The sequence below is a fragment of the Pelophylax lessonae genome, assembly GCF_965119305.1.
Source record: "Pelophylax lessonae genome assembly, contig: HAP1_SCAFFOLD_788, whole genome shotgun sequence".
In the NCBI taxonomy this organism is placed as follows: Eukaryota; Metazoa; Chordata; class Amphibia; order Anura; family Ranidae; genus Pelophylax; species Pelophylax lessonae.
Window position 1 is genome coordinate 6,636 of NW_028119565.1, and position 12,837 is coordinate 19,472.

Sequence of the window (12,837 nt, forward strand, 5' to 3'; positions counted from 1 at the left end):
CTGTGATTGGCTGTGGCTTGAGCTGTAGTTACACTGATCAACGGTCCTACATGGATGTACTGATATTACTGTTTACAGTTTGCATGGTTTAGGATAATGTGATCAAGCCTATATATTCTGTGTGAATTTACAATAAAGTGAGTTCCAGTTTGCACCTAAGCTAGTGTTGTCTAGTTCTTGGGTGTTCAGCTATAATATCTGATTCCTGGTTCCAGAGTGTAGGAAGCTGTATCTTGGCGGAGGCACCCAGGCAGGGTGTCAGGTGGTCGTCACATCTTATTTTATATCCAACAGTCAAATCACTAAATTTCAGAGCACGACTTGTGCTTGTGTTCATATTTATCAGAATGTTCCCCCCATTTATCACTAGAGGGCAGTGTCACTTACCTGACCGTCCCGCAGGGTCTGGCTGTGGCCGCAATGGATTCTGGGATACAGGCCTCTTCTTTGCACTCCTTCAGGAGGGTCTCCCACACTCCGGAGCACGCAGAAATCCCCCCCGCTGCCTGGAAAGACAATCAATGGGTGTCACCTGCCAGTCAATGGAAGTGGGTGGTCACATGTATTAAGATGCAATGAAGCCCCTCCCAGGTCTTATACTTACCTGCCCCAACTCCATCAAGATCTTCCCTGTGTGTCCCCTTCCTCCAATTCTTCAATGGGGGTTCTACTCCTGGGCATTGACCTCTAGGAGGAGCTCAGACTCCATCTTGGAGTAGGTAGGACAGAGAATTATATGACTTGGAGGGGGAGGGGGAGGGGCTAGAGGATCCAATCTCTGTATGTGCAAATGCAGAGAGATCCCAGACAACCAGCGATAGAAGTCAGCCTGAGACTAATGAGATCTCTAACACGGAGCTAAGGACATAGAGATCATCATTTCACCTACGTTCTCTAATGTCCAGCAGCCAGAATTCACACAGCACCTCACAGGGTCAGTGGGAGGGTCACCTGCTCTCTGTTTTTAGCCTCACAATTCCCCAGCGGGGACACGGAGGTTTCTTTCCTCCACCTTCCCAAACTAACAGAAAATCTGGCTGGAGACGCATCCTTATTCCCTGCATTATGGTTCTTGGCTGCAATTCTTAAACATATGGTACAACGCGTTTCGTCCCCCGATATTGCCGTCAGCATCCCACTCCCTCTGCTCACCAGGTGGTCCAGCTTCCCTGGGTAGGTGGCCTTGGTTAGAGCTCGTCTACCCACCCACATGAAGACTTCTCCACCTCGGTGCAAATAGCCGTTCACATGGACTCCATACCGGGGGACCCCGAGGAGAGCTGGGGACACAAAGAAGAGGGCGGGGTCAGCAACATAAGGAGGTGTACAATATAGGGCTAGACAGAGAGGTTTACATATAGATACATATAGATATATAGAGAGGTATACATATAGAGACATGGACACAGCTCTTACGCGTTGCGGCTCGCTCCATGGTGAAGAGGGAGGGGTCAGAGAAGAGACTATTCACATCATAGTGCTGAGGAAACAAAGCATTGCTCAATTAGAACAAACTGGATAGATAATAGAGTGTAAGTGGGGGGGGGGTGAAGTGGTTAATGTATGGTGATATGGAGGACTAGACTGGTATGGGTGGGGTGTCTATGATGGAGAATGATGGCGCTCACCTCATCCCTCCATTCCCGGAGACATGGGAAGGCGTCCTCATGACGCAGCGACTCCATCACCTCCTGTACAGCCCGGGTCCTCTCCTGGGGGGAGCGGAGGAGGTCACTGAGCTCCAGATGGGTAGCGGGGTCTCCATGCAGAGTGAAGACACCAAACCTTTGAGACAGAAGCCGGGCAACAGAATGACGAACCCAACCGACCCTTCGCCCCTGGACACAGAATGGCAAACACCCTGCAATGTTCACAGACTGGGAATCAGATTATCGAGTTATTCAGACAGGAGGACTTCTACCCCCAACAGTCCTCCACACTTCAACTTCTACCCCCAACAGTCCTCCACACTTCAACTTCTACCACCGACAGTCCTCCACACTTCACCTTCTACCACCAACAGTCCTCCACACTTCAACTTCTATCATCAACAGTCCTCCACACTTCACCTTCTACCACCAACAGTCCTCCACACTTCAACTTCTACCACCAACAGTCCTCCACACTTCAACCTCTACCACCAACAGTCCTCCACACTTCAACTTCTACCACCAACAGTCCTCCACACTTCAACCTCTACCACCAACAGTCCTCCACACTTCACCTTCTACCACCAAGAGTCCTCCACACTTCAACCTCTACCACCAACAGTCCTCCACACTTCAACTTCTACCCCCAACAGTCCTCCACACTTCACCCTCTACCACCAACAGTCCTCCACACTTCAACTTCCACCATCAACAGTCCTCCACACTTCAACTTCTACCCCCAACAGTCCTCCACACTTCAACTTCTACCCCCAACAGTCCTCCACACTTCAACTTCTACCCCCAACAGTCCTCCACACTTCAACTTCTACCACCAACAGTCCTCCACACTTCACCTTCTACCACCAACAGTCCTCCACACTTCAACTTCTACCACCAACAGTCCTCCACACTTCAACTTCTACCACCAACAGTCCTCCACACTTCAACTTCTATCACCAACAGTCCTCCACACTTCAACTTCTACCACCAACAGTCCTCCACACTTCAACTTCTACCACCAACAGTCCTCCACACTTCAACTTCTACCACCAACAGTCCTCCACACTTCAACTTCCACCACCAACAGTCCTCCACACTTCAACTTCTACCACCAACAGTCCTCCACACTTCAACTTCCACCACCAACAGTCCTCCACACTTCAACTTCTACCACCAACAGTCCTCCACACTTCAACTTCTACCACCAACAGTCCTCCACACATCCCATTCCACCCCCAACAGTCCTCCACACTTCAACTTCCACCACCAACAGTCCTCCAAACTTCAACTTCCACCATCAACAGTCCTCCACACTTCAACCTCTACCACCAACAGTCCTCCACACTTCAACTTCTACCGCCAACAGTCCTCCACACTTCAACTTCTACCGCCAACAGTCCTCCACACTTCAACCTCTACCACCAAGAGTCCTCCACACTTCAACTTCTACCGCCAACAGTCCTCCACACTTCAACTTCTACCCCCAACAGTCCTCCACACTTCAACTTCTACCCCCAACAGTCCTCCACACTTCAACTTCTACCCCCAACAGTCCTCCACACTTCACCTTCTACCACCAACAGTCCTCCACACTTCAACTTCTACCGCCAACAGTCCTCCACACTTCACATTCCACCACCAACAGTCCTCCACACTTCAACTTCTACCACCAACAGTCCTCCACACTTCAACTTCTACCACCAAGAGTCCTCCACACTTCACCTTCTACCACCAAGAGCCCTCCACACTTCAACCTCTACCACCAAGAGTCCTCCACACTTCAACTTCTACCCCCAACAGTCCTCCACACTTCAACTTCTACCCCCAACAGTCCTCCACATTTCACCTTCTCCCGCCAACAGTCCTCCACACTTCAACTTCTACCACCAACAGTCCTCCACACTTCACCTTCTACCACCAACAGTCCTCCACACTTCACATTCTACCACCGACAGTCCTCGACACTTCAACTTCTACCCCCAACAGTCCTCCACACCTCAACTTCTACCCCCAACAGTCCTCCACACCTCAACTTCTACCACCAACAGTCCTCCACACTTCACCTTCTACCACCAACAGTCCTCCACACCTCAACTTCTACCACCAACAGTCCTCCACACTTCACATTCTACCACCGACAGTCCTCGACACTTCAACTTCTACCACCAACAGTCCTCCACACTTCAACTTCTACCACCAACAGTCCTCCACACTTCAACTTCTACCACCAACAGTCCTCCACACTTCACCTTCTACCACCAACAGTCCTCCACACTTCAACTTCTACTACCAACAGTCCTCCACACTTCAACCTCTACCACCAACAGTCCTCCACACTTCAACCTCTACCACAAACAGTCCTCCACACTTCAACCTCTACCACCAAGAGTCCTCCACACTTCAACTTCTACCACCAACAGTCCTCCACACTTCAACTTCTACCACCAAGAGTCCTCCACACTTCAACTTCTACCGCCAACAGTCCTCCACACTTCAACTTCTACCGCCAACAGTCCTCCACACTTCAACTTCTACCACCAAGAGTCCTCCACACTTCAACTTCTACCGCCAACAGTCCTCCACACTTCAACTTCTACCGCCAACAGTCCTCCACACTTCAACTTCTACCCCCAACAGTCCTCCACACTTCAACTTCTACCGCCAACAGTCCTCCACACTTCAACTTCTACCGCCAACAGTCCTCCACACTTCAACTTCCACCACCAACAGTCCTCCACACTTCAACTTCTACCACCAACAGTCCTCCACACTTCAACCTCTACCACCAAGAGTCCTCCACACTTCAACTTCTACCGCCAACAGTCCTCCACACTTCAACCTCTACCACCAAGAGTCCTCCACACTTCAACTTCTACCGCCAACAGTCCTCCACACTTCAACTTCTACCCCCAACAGTCCTCCACACTTCAACCTCTACCACCAAGAGTCCTCCACACTTCAACTTCTACCCCCAACAGTCCTCCACACTTCAACTTCTACCACCAACAGTCCTCCACACTTCAACTTCTACCACCAACAGTCCTCCACACTTCAACTTCTACCCCCAACAGTCCTCCACACTTCACCTTCTCCCGCCAACAGTCCTCCACACTTCAACTTCTACCACCAACAGTCCTCCACACTTCACCTTCTACCACCAACAGTCCTCCACACTTCACATTCTACCACCGACAGTCCTCGACACTTCAACTTCTACCCCCAACAGTCCTCCACACCTCAACTTCTACCCCCAACAGTCCTCCACACTTCAACTTCTACTACCAACAGTCCTCCACACCTCAACTTCTACCACCAACAGTCCTCCACACTTCACCTTCTACCACCAACAGTCCTCCACACCTCAACTTCTACCACCAACAGTCCTCCACAATTCACATTCTACCACCGACAGTCCTCGACACTTCAACTTCTACCACCAACAGTCCTCCACACTTCAACTTCTACCACCAACAGTCCTCCACACTTCACCTTCTACCACCAACAGTCCTCCACACTTCAACTTCTACTACCAACAGTCCTCCACACTTCAACTTCTACCACCAACAGTCCTCCACACTTCAACTTCTACCACCAACAGTCCTCCACACTTCAACTTCTACCACCAACAGTCCTCCACACTTCAACTTCTACCCCCAACAGTCCTCCACACTTCAACTTCTACCACCAACAGTCCTCCACACTTCACCTTCTACCACCAAGAGTCCTCCACACTTCAACTTCTACCCCCAACAGTCCTCCACACTTCACCTTCTACCACCAACAGTCCTCCAGACTTCAACTTCTACCACCAACAGTCCTCCACACTTCAACTTCTACCCCCAACAGTCCTCCACACTTCAACTTCTACCACCAACAGTCCTCCACACTTCACCTTCTACCACCAACAGTCCTCCACACCTCAACTTCTACCACCAACAGTCCTCCACACTTCACATTCTACCACCGACAGTCCTCGACACTTCAACTTCTACCATCAACAGTCCTCCACACTTCAACTTCTACCACCAACAGTCCTCCACACTTCAACTTCTACCACCAACAGTCCTCCACACTTCAACTTCTACCCCCAACAGTCCTCCACACTTCAACTTCTACCCCCAACAGTCCTCCACACTTCACCTTCTACCCCCAACAGTCCTCCACACTTCAACTTCTACCACCAACAGTCCTCCACACTTCACATTCCACCACCAACAGTCCTCCAGACTTCAACTTCTACCACCAACAGTCCTCCACACTTCAACTTCTACCACCAACAGTCCTCCACACTTCAACTTCTACCACCAACAGTCCTCCACACTTCAACTTCTACCACCAACAGTCCTCCACACTTCAACTTCTACCACCAACAGTCCTCCACACTTCACATTCCACCACCAACAGTCCTCCAGACTTCAACTTCCACCACCAACAGTCCTCCACACTTCACATTCCACCACCAACAGTCCTCCACACTTCACATTCCACCACCAACAGTCCTCCACACTTCACATTCTACCACCAACAGTCCTCCACACTTCAACTTCTACCACCAACAGTCCTCCAGACTTCAACTTCTACCACCAACAGTCCTCCACACTTCACCTTCTACCACCAACAGTCCTCCACACTTCACATTCCATCACCGACAGTCCTCCACACTTCACCTTCTACCACCAACAGTCCTCCACACTTCACCTTCTACCACCAACAGTCCTCCACACTTCACCTTCTACCACCAACAGTCCTCCACACTTCACATTCTACCACCGACAGTCCTCCACACTTCACCTTCTACCACCAACAGTCCTCCACACTTCACATTCTACCACCAACAGTCCTCCACACTTCACATTCCACCACCAACAGTCCTCCACACTTCACATTCCACCACCAACAGTCCTCCACACTTCACATTCTACCACCAACAGTCCTCCACACTTCAACTTCTACCACCAACAGTCCTCCACACTTCAACTTCTACCACCAACAGTCCTCCACACTTCACATTCTACCACCAACAGTCCTCCAGACTTCAACTTCTACCACCAACAGTCCTCCACACTTCACCTTCTACCACCAACAGTCCTCCACACTTCACATTCCATCACCGACAGTCCTCCACACTTCACCTTCTACCACCAACAGTCCTCCACACTTCACCTTCTACCACCAACAGTCCTCCACACTTCACCTTCTACCACCAACAGTCCTCCACACTTCACATTCCACCACCAACAGTCCTCCACATTTCACCTTCTCCCGCCAACAGTCCTCCACACTTCAACTTCTACCACCAACAGTCCTCCACACTTCACATTCCACCACCAACAGTCCTCCACACTTCACATTCTCCCGCCAACAGTCCTCCACACTTCACATTCTACTACCAACAGTGCTCCACACTTCACCTTCTACCACCAACAGTCCTCCACACTTAACCTCTACCACCAACAGTCCTCCACACTTCAACTTCTACCCCCAACAGTCCTCCACACTTCACCTTCTACCACCAAGAGCCCTCCACACTTAACCTCTACCACCAACAGTCCTCCACACTTCACCTTCTACCACCAACAGTCCTCCACACTTCAACTTCTACCACCAACAGTCCTCCACACTTCAACTTCTACCACCAACAGTCCTCCACACTTCACCTTCTACCACCAACAGTCCTCCACACTTCAACTTCTACCACCAACAGTCCTCCACACTTCACCTTCTACCACCAACAGTCCTCCACACTTCAACTTCTACCACCAAGAGTCCTCCACACTTCAACTTCTACCCCCAACAGTCCTCCACACTTCACCCTCTACCACCAAGAGTCCAACACACTTCAACCTCTACCACCAAGAGTCCTCCACACTTCTACCTCTACCACCAAGAGTCCTCCACACTTCAACCTCTACCACCAAGAGTCCTCCACACTTCAACCTCTACCACCAAGAGTCCAACACACTTCAACCTCTACCACCAAGAGTCCAACACACTTCAACCTCTACCACCAAGAGTCCTCCACACTTCAACCTCTACCACCACCAGTCCTCCACACTTCACCTTCTACCACCAACAGTCCTCCACACTTCAACCTCTACCACCAAGAGTCCTCCACACTTCAAACTATACCACCAAGAGTCCTCCACACTTCAACCTCTACCATCAACAGTCCTCCACACTTCAACTTCTACTACCAACAGTCCTCCACACTTCACCTTCTACCACCAAGAGCCCTCCACACTTCAACCTCTACCACCAAGAGTCCTCCACACTTCAACCTCTACCACCAAGAGTCCTCCACACTTCAACCTCTACCACCAAGAGTCCTCCACACTTCAACCTCTACCACCAAGAGTCCTCCACACTTCAACCTCTACCACCAAGAGTCCTCCACACTTCAAACTATACCACCAAGAGCCCTCCACACTTCAACCTCTACCGCCAAGAGTCCAACACACTTCAACCTCTACCACCAAGAGTCCTCCACACTTCAACCTCTACCACCAAGAGTCCAACACACTTCAACCTCTACCACCAAGAGTCCTCCACACTTCAACCTCTACCACCAAGAGTCCTCCACACTTCAACCTCTACCACCAAGAGTCCTCCACACTTCAACCTCTACCACCAAGAGTCCAACACACTTCAACCTCTGCCGCCAAGAGCCCTCCACACTTCAACCTCTGCCACCAAGAGCCCTCTACACTTCAACCTCTACCACCAAGAGTCCAACACACTTCAACCTCTACCACCAAGAGTCCTCCACACTTCAACTTCTACCACCAAAAGTCCTCCACACTTCAACTTCTACAACCAACAGTCCTCCACACTTCAACTTCTACCACCAACAGTCCTCCACACTTCACCTTCTACCACCAACAGTCCTCCACACTTCACCTTCTACCACCAACAGTCCTCCACACTTCAACTTCTACTACCAACAGTCCTCCACACTTCAACTTCTACCACCAACAGTCCTCCACACTTCAACTTCTACCACCAACAGTCCTCCACACTTCAACTTCTACCCCCAACAGTCCTCCACACTTCAACTTCTACCCCCAACAGTCCTCCACACTTCACCTTCTACCACCAAGAGTCCTCCACACTTCAACTTCTACCACCAACAGTCCTCCACACTTCACCTTCTACCACCAACAGTCCTCCACACCTCAACTTCTACCACCAACAGTCCTCCACACTTCACATTCTACCACCGACAGTCCTCGACACTTCAACTTCTACCATCAACAGTCCTCCACACTTCAACTTCTACCACCAACAGTCCTCCACACTTCAACTTCTACCACCAACAGTCCTCCACACTTCAACTTCTACCACCAACAGTCCTCCACACTTCAACTTCTACCACCAACAGTCCTCCACACTTCAACTTCTACCCCCAACAGTCCTCCACACTTCACCTTCTACCACCAAGAGTCCTCCACACTTCAACTTCTACTACCAACAGTCCTCCACACTTCAACTTCTACCACCAACAGTCCTCCACACTTCACATTCCACCACCAACAGTCCTCCAGACTTCAACTTCTACCACCAACAGTCCTCCACACTTCAACTTCTACCACCAACAGTCCTCCACACTTCAACTTCTACTACCAACAGTCCTCCACACTTCACATTCTACCACCAACAGTCCTCCAGACTTCAACTTCTACCACCAACAGTCCTCCACACTTCAACTTCTACTACCAACAGTCCTCCACACTTCAACTTCTACCACCAACAGTCCTCCACACTTCAACTTCCACCACCAACAGTCCTCCACACTTCACATTCCACCACCAACAGTCCTCCAGACTTCAACTTCCACCACCAACAGTCCTCCACACTTCACATTCCACCACCAACAGTCCTCCACACTTCACATTCTACCACCAACAGTCCTCCACACTTCAACTTCTACCACCAACAGTCCTCCACACTTCAACTTCTACCACCAACAGTCCTCCACACTTCACATTCTACCACCAACAGTCCTCCAGACTTCAACTTCTACCACCAACAGTCCTCCACACTTCAACTTCTACCACCAACAGTCCTCCACACTTCACCTTCTACCACCAACAGTCCTCCACACTTCACATTCCATCACCGACAGTCCTCCACACTTCACCTTCTACCACCAACAGTCCTCCACACTTCACCTTCTACCACCAACAGTCCTCCACACTTCACCTTCTACCACCAACAGTCCTCCACACTTCACATTCTACCACCAACAGTCCTCCACACTTCACATTCCACCACCAACAGTCCTCCACATTTCACCTTCTCCCGCCAACAGTCCTCCACACTTCAACTTCTACCACCAACAGTCCTCCACACTTCACATTCCACCACCAACAGTCCTCCACACTTCACATTCCACCACCAACAGTCCTCCACACTTCACATTCTCCCGCCAACAGTCCTCCACACTTCACATTCTACTACCAACAGTGCTCCACACTTCACCTTCTACCACCAACAGTCCTCCACACTTAACCTCTACCACCAAGAGTCCTCCACACTTCAACTTCTACCCCCAACAGTCCTCCACACTTCACCTTCTACCACCAAGAGCCCTCCACACTTAACCTCTACCACCAAGAGTCCTCCAAACTTCAACTTCTACCCCCAACAGTCCTCCACACTTCACCTTCTACCACCAACAGTCCTCCACACTTCACCTTCTACCACCAAGAGCCCTCCACACTTAACCTCTACCACCAAGAGTCCTCCACACTTCAACTTCTACCCCCAACAGTCCTCCACACTTCACCCTCTACCACCAAGAGTCCAACACACTTCAACCTCTACCACCAAGAGTCCTCCACACTTCTACCTCTACCACCAAGAGTCCTCCACACTTCAACCTCTACCACCAAGAGTCCTCCACACTTCAAACTATACCACCAAGAGCCCTCCACACTTCAACCTCTACCACCAAGAGTCCTCCACACTTCAACCTCTACCACCAAGAGTCCTCCACACTTCAACCTCTACCACCAAGAGTCCAACACACTTCAACCTCTACCACCACCAGTCCTCAACACTTCACCTTCTACCACCAACAGTCCTCCACACTTCAACCTCTACCACCAAGAGTCCTCCACACTTCAAACTATACCACCAAGAGTCCTCCACACTTCAACCTCTACCATCAACAGTCCTCCACACTTCAACTTCTACTACCAACAGTCCTCCACACTTCACCTTCTACCACCAAGAGCCCTCCACACTTCAACCTCTACCACCAAGAGCCCTCCACACTTCAACCTCTACCACCAAGAGCCCTCCACACTTCAACCTCTACCACCAAGAGTCCTCCACACTTCAACCTCTACCACCAAGAGTCCTCCACACTTCAACCTCTACCACCAAGAGTCCTCCACACTTCAACCTCTACCACCAAGAGTCCTCCACACTTCAAACTATACCACCAAGAGCCCTCCACACTTCAACCTCTACCGCCAAGAGTCCAACACACTTCAACCTCTACCACCAAGAGTCCTCCACACTTCAACCTCTACCACCAAGAGTCCAACACACTTCAACCTCTACCACCAACAGTCCTCCACACTTCAACCTCTACCACCACCAGTCCTCCACACTTCACCTTCTACCACCAACAGTCCTCCACACTTCAACCTCTACCACCAAGAGTCCTCCACACTTCAAACTATACCACCAAGAGTCCTCCACACTTCAACCTCTACCATCAACAGTCCTCCACACTTCAACTTCTACTACCAACAGTCCTCCACACTTCACCTTCTACCACCAAGAGCCCTCCACACTTCAACCTCTATCACCAAGAGCCCTCCACACTTCAACCTCTACCACCAAGAGTCCTCCACACTTCAACCTCTACCACCAAGAGTCCTCCACACTTCAACCTCTACCACCAAGAGTCCTCCACACTTCAACCTCTACCACCAAGAGTCCTCCACACTTCAACCTCTACCACCAAGAGTCCTCCACACTTCAAACTATACCACCAAGAGCCCTCCACACTTCAACCTCTACCGCCAAGAGTCCAACACACTTCAACCTCTACCACCAAGAGTCCTCCACACTTCAACCTCTACCACCAAGAGTCCAACACACTTCAACCTCTACCGCCAAGAGTCCAACACACTTCAACCTCTACCACCAAGAGTCCAACACACTTCAACCTCTACCACCAAGAGTCCAACACACTTCAACCTCTACCACCAAGAGCCCTCCACACTTCACCCTCTACCATCAAGAGCCCTCCACACTTCAACCTCTACCACCAAGAGTCCAACACACTTCAACCTCTACCACCAAGAGTCCTCCACACTTCAACTTCTACCACCAAGAGTCCTCCACACTTCAACCTCTACCACCAAGAGTTCTCCACACTTCAACCTCTACCACCAAGAGTCCAACACACTTCAACCTCTACCACCAAGAGTCCAACACACTTCAACCTCTACCACCAAGAGTCCAACACACTTCAACCTCTACCACCAAGAGTCCAACACAATTCAACCTCTACCACCAAGAGTCCAACACACTTCAACCTCTACCACCAAGAGCCCTCCACACTTCACCCTCTACCACCAAGAGTCCAACACACTTCAACCTCTACCACCAAGAGTCCAACACACTTCAACCTCTACCACCAAGAGCCCTCCACACTTCACCCTCTACCACCAAGAGTCCAACACACTTCAACCTCTACCACCAAGAGTCCAACACACTTCAACCTCTACCAGCAAGAGTCCTCCACACTTCAACCTCTACCACCTAGAGCCCTCCACACTTCAACCTCTACCACCAAGAGCCCTCCACACTTCAACCTCTACCGCCAAGAGTCCTCCACACTTCAACCTCTACCACCAAGAGTCCTCCACACTTCAACCTCTACCACCAAGAGTCCTCCACACTTCAACCTCTACCACCAAGAGTCCAACACACTTCAACCTCTACCACCAAGAGTCCAACACACTTCAACCTCTACCACCAAGAGTCCAACACACTTCAACCTCTACCACCAAGAGTCCTCCACACTTCAACCTCTACCACCAAGAGTCCTCCACACTTCAACCTCTACCACCAACAGTCCTCCACACTTCAACCTCTACCACCAAGAGCCCTCCAGACTTCAACCTCTACCACCAAGAGTCCAACACACTTCAACCTCTACCACCAAGAG

General features: G+C 50.4%; 1 protein-coding gene across 1 annotated transcript in view; it reads right to left on the bottom strand.

Annotated features, from left to right (window-relative positions):
- Window positions 1-358: 358 nt before the first annotated feature.
- The window catches only part of LOC309544071 (uncharacterized protein), a 32,145-nt gene continuing 19,666 nt past the window's right edge, over window positions 359-12,837 (bottom strand). Inside the window, exons 2-5 of the mRNA XM_082276458.1 lie at window positions 1,629-1,861; window positions 1,417-1,480; window positions 1,153-1,280; window positions 359-506 (exon numbers count right to left, since the gene is read on the bottom strand). Of these exons, the coding sequence (XP_082132584.1) occupies window positions 384-506; window positions 1,153-1,280; window positions 1,417-1,480; window positions 1,629-1,861 (548 nt within the window). The 3' untranslated portion in view covers window positions 359-383. The remainder of the gene's footprint in view (window positions 507-1,152; window positions 1,281-1,416; window positions 1,481-1,628; window positions 1,862-12,837) is intronic.